This window comes from Gavialis gangeticus, unplaced genomic scaffold, assembly GCF_001723915.1.
Source record: "Gavialis gangeticus isolate Ggan-Ray unplaced genomic scaffold, GavGan_comp1, whole genome shotgun sequence".
Taxonomy (NCBI): domain Eukaryota; kingdom Metazoa; phylum Chordata; order Crocodylia; family Gavialidae; genus Gavialis; species Gavialis gangeticus.
In genome coordinates, this window is record NW_017729000.1 from 4107810 (window position 1) to 4120776 (window position 12967).

At 46.5% G+C, this 12967-nt stretch overlaps 1 protein-coding gene across 3 annotated transcripts in view; it reads right to left on the bottom strand.

The window, feature by feature from the left end:
• GRIA1 (glutamate ionotropic receptor AMPA type subunit 1) overlaps window positions 1-12967 on the bottom strand; it is a 155579-nt gene that overhangs the window by 9565 nt on the left and 133047 nt on the right. Inside the window, exons 12-15 of one of the 3 annotated variants that reach the window (XM_019506104.1) lie at window positions 10062-10260; window positions 8867-9114; window positions 2125-2239; window positions 1274-1387 (exon numbers count right to left, since the gene is read on the bottom strand). In XM_019506104.1, coding sequence (XP_019361649.1) covers window positions 1352-1387; window positions 2125-2239; window positions 8867-9114; window positions 10062-10260 — 598 coding nt within the window. In that variant the 3' untranslated portion in view covers window positions 1274-1351. Of the gene's footprint in view, window positions 1-1272; window positions 1388-2124; window positions 2240-8866; window positions 9115-10061; window positions 10261-12967 lie in introns of those variants that run through there. The other 2 variants (XM_019506103.1, XM_019506102.1) reach the window with 2 other exon arrangements.

The following is a 12967-nucleotide window of genomic DNA, read 5'->3' on the forward strand; positions in this document are numbered from 1 at the left end:
CCATGATCTTCCCAAGGCCCCCCCCCCCAATATTGAAACATTTGCAAATATTTCCTTTTTCTTTTCTTTTTTTTGTTTGTTTTTAAACAGGATCCATTTCATATCCAGTTCCTTTAGTGTATTTTAATAGCTATTGCTTTTTTTTTTCTACTACTGCTGCATGCAGGCTTGTAGGGAAGGCATTATGGAAGCTGTGTCATCCCTTCAGTGTCCAAGGTACGTGATAAAGTAATTACTCTTCACTTACATGGTAACTATTGAGTATTTGGTTAGACGGTGAGGCGCAATGCATAGGTCAGTAGCATTTTGAACTGTGCACGATCTGTCCCGCGCTACGTAGCATGCAATGGGAGAGTTGTTACTGTGGATGTGACATAGCACAGAGATGAGCAGAATCGAGTTTTGTATTTCTTGCCGTACACAAGGTGCTTTACAGCCCTTCGTGATGCAGTCGGTGAGATACGCACTGTCGGGGAGGGCTGAAACGAGGGAACCAAACTGCACAAAAACACCTTTGATAATATCCCCCTTTTTATTAATTCAATGGAAATGTTTGCGCACACTGAAATTCGAAGCGTTTCCAGCAGCCCTATGGCTGGATTAAGCACTAGGGGGGCAGTCTCACCAACCCCCCCACCCACAGACTGGGAATGCTATTGGCATGTCAAATATTCACAAAACGCTGACGGGAGGCAATGCATTGACTATCCTGGTGAAGCATGGTCATCATTAAGACCTCAGAAACAGCCCTCAGGATTTTACTGCAGGAAGAATGGCAGCTGGTCAGGATATTGGGGGTTTCCTCTGCTCTCTTCCAAAAAAGCCCTTTGAGCATCCCTCGAAGCTGGGCACAAACAAGGACGATGCAAAGGCTGATCCCAAGCACTGCCCCTCCCTCTGGCCAGCATGCCAGATCCTGGCCCCGTGATGACAGCAGAAGGGCTAACGATCTGGACGAAGGAGTATTTTTCTCTCCACTGAGCCATGCAGCAGGTTTGGTTTTTTTGCGGGGGGAGTTGCCCTCACTGCCTCATTTTCCTGCGCGGGGCTCTGACAATTTGCCCTTTCGGTCCCAAGCGATTACCATGTAAATGAAGAGTAATTATTCAAAGACGGGTGCTCTGCTCAGCACCCTCCACGTTTGGGTGAGCCGCTGGAAAAAAAAAAGCCTCGCACGAGCTTCCACATCCTGGCAGCGCTAAGGCCAGAGCTCTTGGGATATACACTCGATTGGTTTTATGGGCATGCCCGACCTCTTTGGGGGTGACTGACCTTACTTCCGGAGTCTTTGCTTCCACACTCCCCTTTATCGTACCACCATTTGCTTTTCAGCTTGTCTAAGACGCCTTGCTCACTGAGTTTCAAAACCGCTAGGTTTACGGGACCTCTTCAACCAGGGGGGAAATAACATAAATAACATTACCAATGTTATTTTATGTTATTCAGCACAGACAGTTCATTCACAGCATTCATTGAACAAGTTTATACATTGACAAAGTGATACGATTGAATACTCCATCTAGCCACCCCGCCCCTCCTCCAGCATAGCATCCCCCCCGCCCGGCATAATCATACAGCTCTTCCTCCAGCACAGCAAGATGAGTATTACTATATCACTTTGAGTAACCAGCAACCTCAACCACCTGCCGTGGATACTTGCAATGCTCCCGCCAATGTGGATGAGAGCAGACCCTCCCTGTCTGCAGTGCCATCAACAATTGGCAGGGCCCTGCACAGTATCTCAGTCTCCTCCATATGTCCATGCCCAAGAGAATCCAGCAGAGCCTTTGGGGGGGAAGTGGGGAAAGGAGGGAAGTTGCCTTCAAGAAGCCTTGACACAACCAAGCGCTTCCTCTCCCTTCTGCCGAAGGAAGGGACCAGCCCCTGTGACCATGCAGGTGTTGGCGTCTATGCGTTTATCTCTAGACCCACTTAATTCTTGGTTGCTTCCGTTTTGGTTTAGCAATCAAAGGGCACGTCGTTACAGAGCGGGGGCATTCATTGCTCTTGGGTTCGTTCCGTTTGCTCTCCCTACGCGTTGGACTGCAAGGTGTGTTGGCAGCGCAGTTGCTGGTTACTATCCATGCTGTTTATACCCACTAGTTTGTTCTTACTGGGGCTGACCTTGGAATCACCTCCCCCGCTGCCGCATTCGCCCTTGTCGTACCACCATTTGTTTTTCAATTTGTCCAAAAGCCCCTGCTCGTTCAGTTTTAACACTGCCAGGTTTACTGGGTTTCTTTAAAATGAATAGATAACACTCGATGAGTAACAAGCGGAGAACACTCGTCAAGTCATGTGACAACAAGGGATCGATGAACCAGTGTCCCTGATCCAGCCTTCCCCCACATGCTTCAATCCCTTGCAATCAGGAAATTCATTCCCGAGGACCTCTCGAGAGTTTGCCTACGTGGAAGAAGCTGTAGGGAACTATGTCACCGAATGGCTTTGCTTTGAGTAATAGCAGTCCCCTGGTTTTATGCTTTCTTCTACAGCAGTCAAATTGGTACATACAGGTCAGGCTAGACATATTTCTAAGCATCAGCAGAGATTTTTTTACCAAAAAAAAAAAAATAAAAATAAAATCAATTCGAGAACAACGATAATGTTTATAGGTGCAAAATTTGTCAGGTTTGGGGTACTTTTGGAGTGGGGGAGGGGAGTCTGGCTCGCCAGTCCCTCTTGAGTGATTCTCACGTCACAAAAGACATATAAAAACAACACAATCAGCAATCATTTCTCATTAAGTAACAGAAAAGAGAAACATTTAGGCAATTCAAGGAGAACCTTCATGTGTTCAAGCTGATGCATGATTGGGACGTGTGGAAATAGATGGGCAGATCCTCAGCTGGTGGAAATGCACATTGCTCCCCTGAAGTCAATGCCGTGATGCCTAGCTCAGCTGAGTAGCTGCAGTCTCATTTCACTGGAGTCTGCTATGATTTAGCCTTACTCAGGTCTGCCAGGGGGCTTCCAGTATAGTTGGGTCTACAATGCAAATGCTTTGCAGGACCAGTAACCCTCACACCTTTTCCAGATGCAGTTGGCTATGAATAGTGATGTAGGCTTAATGGTTTCATTGCCATGTTCCCAGGAAGATTTGGGGGGATGAAAAGATGGCAGTTGCCCCATTCAAACTCATGTACCTATATATTTTTTCAGAGCACCTAGAACTGACGGACGTTTGCAGTGTTTTGCACGTGCATCTTTCAACTGACAAACTTTCTGGTATAGGTCCTAGCTGTTTGGCTGGCAGGGAGATGCTTTCATTCAGAAAGAAGAACAAGCTGGGTTCAAGAATTGGGTAGCATGCAGACCCAACACCATGACGTACTCCGCCTTCAGATGCATTTGCACAACTTTTCCCCAAATTGAGTGGTAAGCACCTGGGGGCAAACACTCTTCCTATGGCTCAAAAGGCCTGGGTGTGGGCAGATCCTTCTACCTGGGTGGGATCTCATCGACTCCAGTGGGATTCCCTGAACCACAGAGATCCTGCCGTGGGGATTACGTTATGGGACTGAGACCTACGGGGCACTATGCAGACTCTTTGGAGATTGAACCTGTTTCACTCCAAAGGGCAACAATCGAGCTCTTTTCATGAAAGACTGAAATGCAAAGAGCCATGCTCATGGCTTTTTGCCAGTCCAAGAGGAGACATCTGGCAGCTGTTCTAGGGATGAATTTGGCTCACTATTTCCTCGTCTCCAGATAACACCACCAGGGTCAAAGTACAACGTCAGATGTAGTCAATGGAAGCAGATGGGTGTATCCAAGGGAAGCATTCAGTTCTAAGTAACACTAAAATTGTTTCAATCTTCCAAAGCAGAATAAAGGTTAATTAACACACCATCTGCAAGGGATGTTGTTAAGAAATGATATGAAGGAATAGCTAACTTCTGTGAAGGCATAGTCAATTAGCACAGTCAATCCTTTGTGGACTTCCTGGCTATAAAGATAACTAATGTGATATTTTGTATCACACATTATATGTTTTATTTAATGGTGTCATTTAAAATAACGGATTTGCACTCCAGTTCGTCTGGAGTATACAGAGCTTCCAATACTTCACTGTGACAGGCTTCTTGATAAAAGATTTAGCTGCCTGGGACATTTCTCTGAAATGTGTCATTCTAGGTGGACTTTTGACAGGGAACATTTTTATTTGCTCATCAGGCTTAGAAAAGCTGACACACCCGTTTAAGTGCCTCTGGCGCCTGCTTTTCTGTAAGGCCTATACCGTGCTCCAGGGTGGGGGGGGGTGTTTTAATTAGAGTGGCTCCTGGTTCTAATTAAAATGCTGCAGCGTCATGTGTATTCAGTGCCCTGCATTCCAAAATGGCCGCTGGGGTGCTTTAACTAAAGCTTGTTGGATGAGTTTTAGTTAGAGCTGTCATTTTGAAACGCAGGATGCTGAATACGCCTGATGCGGCAACACGCTGGAGCGTTCTGATTAGAATAGCCTATCAGACTTGACTAACCTAGTTAACCTAATTAGATTAAATGAGATGAATTGATTTAAACTAAACAATCTAGTTAGCATGCGGAGTGCATGGATAGGCACTCCCAATTCTCAAACTCAGGCTTTCCCATTTCTTCTTTCTTACAACATCTCTATTGCTTTTTAAAACTTGAATTATACCTTTATATCTTTTCCCCCTAGTTTCCTTTCCTCTGTTTGGATCACCTGTCTTTTATGGCACAGTTTTGATCCTCGATGCACTAAACTGATCCTCTGAATGCTGGGTAATCAAGTTAATATAGGGGCAAAATGCCCTGGGTCATTCATATTGAAGGAACTGGTTGGGAGGCAGGTTTCCATGCATTGCAAGAAGAAGGCTGTATCTGGGTTTTCCACCCTGCTCCCATTCAAGTCAGTGTCAACATCCTTATTGTGGCTTGAGTGGGATCAGGAGCAGGCCTCCAAGTGCAACTGTGACTGCTGAAAACATTTTATTTGCCGTCTTGTGGCTTCCATGCAGAAAATAAGGAGGAAAAAGATTAAATCTGGCCTGAAATCCAATCACCTGGCCCTCAAAACACATAAAGAGAAGCAATATGTTTTGGAAGAAATAAAAGAGGGCCCAACAGGTATACACACACACACACACACACACACACACACACACACAATTGCACACATACAAATATTTTACTGTGGGGATTAAGGGACTGTAGATGTTCTCTGACATCCAGGTGCAAATGCTTTCTGCTATCACACATGAAAATTAGGAGAAAGAGTCTGTGGACAACTATGCACCCCAGAACTGAGAGCTGGTATATACATCTCAAGCCAGATATCCATCTTTCTGATACCATGAGTCTGGCTGGTAAGCAAATCCTCCCAGTAGCCCCACTGATGAGCCTACGAGGAGCCATGGGCTTTTAAATGGGCTTTTTAAGCATTGACTGCATATGATCAGGTCAATATGGTTGTGCTGTCAATGCAATACAGGCTGTCCGGGTCTTGGCAGTGTATTAACATATCTTGGGTTACCAATAAGCTGTGCTCCTTTCCCACTCTTTCTTCAGGAAGACTTTGGAGCAATGCAATGGTGCGGATGCCCATTTGGTTTGGAGCATGTAGCATCCTTTATCAAACCAAGCTGTGGGGGCAGGTTTTTATATGTTGTGTGCTAATGTTCACTACCCCGATGTGCTATTAAACAATTAATGACAGCTAGTTAAAGCTTCTCTAATAGAAAATAATTCAAATAAGGAGTATCATAAAATTTACCTTTTTAAAATTCAGCTAAAATGATGATTTCCACCCCACCATTTTTGCCATGAAAATGAACTGGGCTTTTGCTGTGAACATACCTGACATGCCTATCCTTTCTGGGAAAATCACGAGAAAACGTCCTGTCTTTTGAAAGTGGTCCTGCTCCTACTGAAGCCAATGGCCAAACTCCTGTTGACTTGAAAGGGAACAAGACCAGGGGCCCTAAGTTCTCTTGCCAGGAATACCTGAGGCTATTTCTACCCTCCACAACTTAGCTGGGTGATTAACAGCTGGGTCTTAGTCTCACCTGGGTATGATCATCCCCACTGCAAAGAACTACCTACATGACTATGCCTTTCTGTTTCTGCACTTGCCCGTATGCAACGTGACGAATATCTTGTGGTTCGTTGTGCTGAGTTGCTCTAGGCCTCATCCCCAGTCCATTGTGCTCATGACAGAACTGATCTGCCCTTCACAGGGGATTGTGGGAAGGTCACTGGAAGACTTGTAGCACTCCAGTGGCTTTGCCTGCATCTTCACTTCAAGGTGGGTAGGTCCAGCAGAAGGTCCAGTGGGAGCCCATGTGCCTCACTAGGTAAGCTTGTTCTGGCTATAAGCCCTGCAAAACTCGGTCAAAAGATTGTGTGTGCGCGGATGGTAGAGGACTAAACATTGGGAAGAGCCCGTGTTAACGGTGCAACATCAACAATATCAGCATCCTGCGTGTCCCCTTGCCTGGTGCATGCTGTCATGTGCAGGGCCCCATAGTGAAGACAGACACCACATGACGACTGTAGAGAAACTACTGAAAGTTGGACAATTAAAACAACGACAACAACAACACGACAAAACGAACAGCGTGGGACAGAAAACCGACAGCATCTGTTCCAAAGAAGCACCAACGGGGCAAATAGAAAATCAAGCATTTTTCCTTTGTTTTCCGATCATTTAAGGTCTAACCGTGCTCTGGAAGTGTGCCTGCTAAAGGGAGGCTTAGGCTAGGAGGACTGAGCTGACTTTTGGCAACGTTCCTCCTTCTTGGTTGGTTGTTTTTTAAGACCATGTTTAATGGCTTCCTCACGTGCCCTAAATGACTGGACTGGGCACACTGGGGGTTATTCTGAACGTCAGTCCTGCATCCTCATTTCCATATTTGCAAGACAGAACATAAATGTTGGAGCGAGCGAGCCGGGACGCCCCCCAGAAGCAGGGACAGTGCATCCACATCTGCTCCGAGGGACCCAAAGCACGTCATCATTGCCTGAGCTACGTCTGAAGGGAAAACCTGCCTTCCGGACCCCTGCCCTCCATTCAGACGCGCCGATTCTCTCAGGGGAGAAACGGTGTCCCAAAGAATACGTTTTCCTAGCCAACAAATGAACAAGCCGACTAATCTGAGTGGATGAAATCCTGAAGTTTAATGAGGACACGGTGGCCCTTTGGCTTCCCAATTTTCTTGGAAGCTTTCCTATCTTTTTAATTGCTTTGCATCCTGCTCAGCAGGACTCTATTCATTCAGCAACTCCTTTTCTCTTCCATCAGCACAGGTCCCAAGCAGTTCACTCAGCTTGGGCTCAGACTTTACCGAGGAAAACCTCCCACTGGCTTCGGTGGGACTCCGGATTTGATCCATTGTGTTTAATGCCTTGTGGAGCTTTCAGATAAAAGACTATGCCCTACCCTCCTTTTCCTTCTGTACATTTTTTTTCTATCAGGTTTTTCCTCAAACAATACATATATTTTTTATACTTATTTTTGTCCTCCTTTGATGGTTGGTTGACACGGACGTGACTTGGGAACCTCTGTTAATAGAGGGAGGACAGGACTAACGCCACGAGTGAGATCTCGTCTGTGCTTGGCCCCCTTCAGCCACCCGCCAGCAACTGGCAGAGCTGCTTTGGTGCCAACACCCACATGCGATTTGCATTGGTTCATGTTTATCGCTGCTTGAAAGTGGGGAAAAACTCATGGGTGCAAGTAACAGCTTCCCTTGGGTAGATGCAGGGCTTTGCCCCTGTGTAGCTGCACCAGTTGCTGGCCAGCAATGACTAAATCCCAGTACATACAGGATCAAAGGCCGTTTTCCTTACTACCGTGTTAATGGAATTAAATTGAAAGCCCCAGTTTTATTAATCACTCTTACCATAAGACGACCAGGTTTCTCTTTTTTTTTTTAGCATCCCCAATGCCACAAAACCCTCTCATTTTGCTTTTATTTGTCCACTGTGTCTTCCTGGGCAGACTACTTAGACTATCTTTGTCAGGGTAAAGAAAATAAGAAAGCCCCACATAAAATAGAAATGTTGCTGACCCTCATTTCTTCCCAAGAAGCAACGGTGGGTTTTTCGGTGCCTATGCATTGCTTTAGGGGGCTAAACAGAGACCTGCAACTGGGAAAAGCTGCTCTTTATAACACTCTTTCTATGTCCCTGGGGATTTGCAAACGTATTTATAAGATCTGAATTCTGTGCTTTTTGAAGGGCTTCGCTCTCTTTCCTTTAAAGGAAGTCTTTGGAAATATTTTGTTTGCTAGTAGATTGGCACAGGCCTTTGACAATGGCTGGTTTGAGCTCAGAAATGTGGAACGGGCCTCAACAGAAAGGTGCCAGCTGCATTCAAATTCACTCCTTGGCAGGCTGGAGCGCTCTTCCCTTATTTTGTTTTAATAGCAAGGATGAAAACCGCTTCATTTTCCATTTCTGCCCAGCGCATTCGTGTTTCTTTGCAGACACACACCAAAATACTTCTACCACGAGAACCCCCTCGGTTCAGCCAGGAGCCAATCCGGGGCCATCCCACACATTGCAAAGATGTGCATTTCACACGCCCCGGGGATGAGCGTCCTTTCAAAATAATGCTCAGTTAATCAACGGTTACGAGACAACAACACCCCTGCCGGCTTACACAGTGCAGCCACTTCCGTGGGGAGCCAATTTCCAAATGAAGGGCTTGAAGAAATTAGTCACTCCCATCACTGCTTAATGGAAGCCACGTTGCTTAAATCCCTCGGGCACCCTGGGATGGGTTGATGCCTCCCCGACCCCCCGCCGCTTTCGTGATTACTATGACAATGAAGGTGGAGCCATGGGGATACACTGATGTATTGGGCTACACAGCAAGGAGAAGCAAATCCAAGCTACTTACCTCAGTGCAGACCCCTTTGGCGTTGCAATGCCATAGCCTTTGGAATCCAAGTTACCTCCCACCTTCATTGTGTCGCACGGTTTCCGCTGCTCGATGTACTCGTTCATCGTGGACTCCAGGAGGTAGGCATACTTCCCTTTCGACTTTCTCACCCGGATCATGCCCTCTTCCGTGGTCCTCACAAAAACGGAGGGCTCGGCCGATTTCATGTATGTCCACATCTTCTCAAACACTGCTATTTTAGAGCGCTACGCAGGGCGAAACATAAACCCAGCAAGTGTTATACAGGAGGTGGAAGCGGAGACTCGCGTTTGGCTGCAGTCGAGGCCTATGACTTGGCTTGGCTGAGGAAGGATATCTATATTAGAGGTGGTTTAATGAGTGACTTTGGGTCAGAGTGAGCAAATATCCAGCAAATGCTCTTGGGCACTTACAGCATGGACTTGCAGGGTAAAATGTGTGTCATTCACCCTACCGACTATGAAACTATGAATCTAGGAAGCAGAGGTGAAAGGAAGAAGCAATGCGTGAAGTTATATATCCCACGAGGAAATGGGAACTTAACCTCCTCCTGTAGCAGGAGACGATCACAGGCTGTAAAAACTGTACAGCATCAGGAATGGAGAAACAAGGGAAACATTGAGATGCAGAAGAGGCAAGGATGAGTAGGCATGTCCGGGAAATAAGGCCTGGAGGTGAGGTAAGAAGGAAACATCTTTAACCATAAGAGCAACTGTCTGGCAGAGCAGACCCTCAAGGGAGGCAAGAAGTTCTTCACCGTTGCAGATGTTTGAGAACCGGTTAGGGAAGATGACGATGGAAAGGATGCCGGGTGAAATCACGCACAGAGGACGAGACAGACTGGACAACCATCATATGATGGTCCTTCCTGGCCCTGCTGTCTCTGCTCTTGCCGTAAGTAATGGCAGCTTATTTATACATGGTAAGTGGTGCCATTTAATTACAGGGCAAGCCAAATAGTACTTATTCTGTAAACTTGAGTTGCGAGTCACAGGGTAATTACTTCTGGAGCTGCTAAGTGTAATTACTTAGTAATCTGCAGAAGCATGTAATTACTGTATATTTCAAGGGTATTTACAGTGTTCAGCAAGCCACATGTGCTGGCATCCTCGTGTAATGCAATGAGGGGGCTGACTGGATGCTTTGCCCGAAAGTCTTCCTCGGTTTATCTTACCCTAAAAAATTCTTTAGTTGACCCAGCTTCCAGGGTCCCGTAGGCGATCTCTGTCTGCTTGGCCAGGTCCTCTGCACTCTCGATTGGTGACACCATCCTTTCGACCGTCAGGAAGGCAGCTAGGTTAGCCGTGTAGGAGGAGATGATGATCAGGGTGAAGAACCACCAGACGCCACCCACGATGCGGCCAGAGAGAGATCTGAACGTGAAGGGAAAGGGTGAGGGGGATTAGCACGAAGGAGGTGAAGATACAAGTCACTGGTATCAGCTAGGAGATTAGTACGTGGCTTCATACCACAGCAAAAGCTGTCGAGCAGCATGTGCTTTCCCCACCATTTCCTGGGAAGCTCGGTGCTCAAACAGAAGGATGCTTCTTTATGTCTTTTCCTGGTCAGGAAACAGATTTGAGTAAAAATCCACCCAATTTTTTCCCCCCCTTTGGTGGAAATGGCTGCCAGACTAAATAAATATTTTCATGTAATTTCAGGTTTTCAAACAGAAAAGCACAGTGATGTAAGTCACTGGAACATTTAGATTCCAAGGTCGAATTGTAGCTACGTGATGGAGAAATCCATGCACCTGTGACAAACAATAAAGATGTCCTAGTTCGACTATCGACTGTTAGAAAGGATGGTAAAATGAGCCAAAAGTCCTCAAAGCATGCGTTCGGTTTTGTATTCAAGGGATTCATTGGCTGGAGGCCCCATTAGATCATCCAATGTGGCTTTCTGTACATCACAAGCCATTGCATCCTACCCATTTCTCCCTGTATTAAGCGTATTTAGAAAGAAGCAGGATGGGGCATTCATATTTCACAGGGATAACGATGGGCTGCATTTTCTATCAGTCACCTGGGAGGATGTTAAATCAAATTGCATTTAAATGCGCTAGACCAGATGGTTTGTATGCCAGGGTGTTAGAGGAATGTGTTGTCTAGCTTGCAGAGAAATGGGGGTACCCATGAGACACACCAGTGTCCCCGTAGACACCAAAGCTCAATCCTTGCTTTCTGCAGCAGCTCTCTTTCAGACTCTGGGTCGCTCCCCTGCAATCTGCCCTGCATGACAGTTATACAAATACCTCCTTCAAAAGAGGCTCCCAGGTCGTCCTTTGTTGGGCTTTGCATGAGATAAGGCATCTCGCTGCCACCATTTCTCATGAACTCCTGCAGGCGAATGCAGCTTAGCAAACAAAACTGCACAGATCACCGCTTCGGCTAGGAAAAAAACACGTGGCACTAATCACAGACACTAGAGATGGGAGAAGACCAAGTTAACATAGTCTGTCCTCCAACCCACTTCTCTGTATGACACATTACTGCTCTGTCCGGTCTATTTTAAATGCCTGTAATGGGAAAGTAACTCTTCTTTCTGGTGTCGGGTAATCACCTCATTTATATCAACCTGACCTGAAAGCTCTTTAGTTAAAATCATTTCCCTTTGAGCGCCGTTTCAGAGAGACACTGTCTAATGGAAACCAGAGACCACATCTGCTCAGCAACAGAGGTCTTCCAAACACATTTGCAACTAGCAAGGCAGAAGGGAGGCTGCACATTTTTAATGTTGGAGAAATAAAAGCCAGCACAGCACACTCTGTCAGCTTCACACTCCCAGAAGAACCAGCACAGTGGTTTTTTGCAAGGTCCAGACAGAGTGAATGACAAGAAATGCAACCACAGTAAATTATAGGGACAAAACATCAGCCCCCCCCCCCCCCCCTTTTTTTTTTTTAACATCCTTCTTCCAGGCTCGTGGAAGTCAAACCACTTTTTTCAAGCTGCAATATGAGTGTGCTTCAAGCCAGCACCACATCCCTTCCGGCTCACTCCAGAGCCTGTCTCGACCAGCGGGATAAATGGCATGGTGGCTCCGTTATGTCAGCGGACTCATTCCCACCTGCAACCTGAGCTGGGTGTGAAAGATTTCAAAGCAATGCAATCCATAGTTTTGGACAGAGTCCAGGCCCCTGACCCAGTTAATATCTCCCATCTCTGAAGGGCGGTGGAAAGCTGATGGGGCTTCTTTACTTGCCACTGAAAAAATGAACCGAATCCTGACTATAAGCAGGGGAGAGAGGAACGGCTTTCGTGTCCAAAGGTGATAGACATGCTGTTACCACTTAGCAGGCATTTGCAACCCAGCACAATATTGTTGCGCTGTCCTGGTCTCCCTTCAAACCATGAAAGAAATCCCCTCCTTTGCTGGTGATTTCAGCAAAGCAGCCAGTGGATACATGGTCACAGGCACTAACTTGTTCCCACACTGTCTAGCCCAACAGGTCATCTAAATCAGTGGTTCTCAACTTTTTTTGCAACAGGACCCATTTGTGAGCATCATCGGCCAGTCCTGACCCAGTGCCCCTCACTCCTGACTCACTGCCCCCTGTCCTCAGGTCCCAGCCCCACAGCCTGCAAAGGAAAAGTCCCTGTTTCACAATTTTTTCTCCTTTCATAGTTTCATAGATAGTTTCATAGATGTAGGGTCAGCAGGGACCTAAGTAGATCAAGTCCGACCCCCTGCCCAGGGCAGGAATGAAAGGAGAACTCATTTGTTGATCCATTTTTAAAGTTTGTTTGCAACCATTTCATATATTCTTGTGAGGCACTTTTGGGTCACAGCCCACGGGTTGAGAAACGCTGGTCTAAGCGAGAGACAAGGCACTTCGGGGTGGGAATAATGTAGGGGAAATTGAACGGATGCTACCCTCCTATAGAGGGTTTTAGCCTTTAGGATCATCAACTGGCCAATGCCTTTTCCCAGCACTAGCTTAGACTTCCTGGATATGCACCTCACTAGCTGGATAGAAATGCAGCAACTGGCTGTTGGTCTCTGCTCCCCCCAAGAAGAAAGCACTGGCAGAGACAGACAAACAGACCCTCTTCTGCATGTCAGAACAGGGTACCCTGA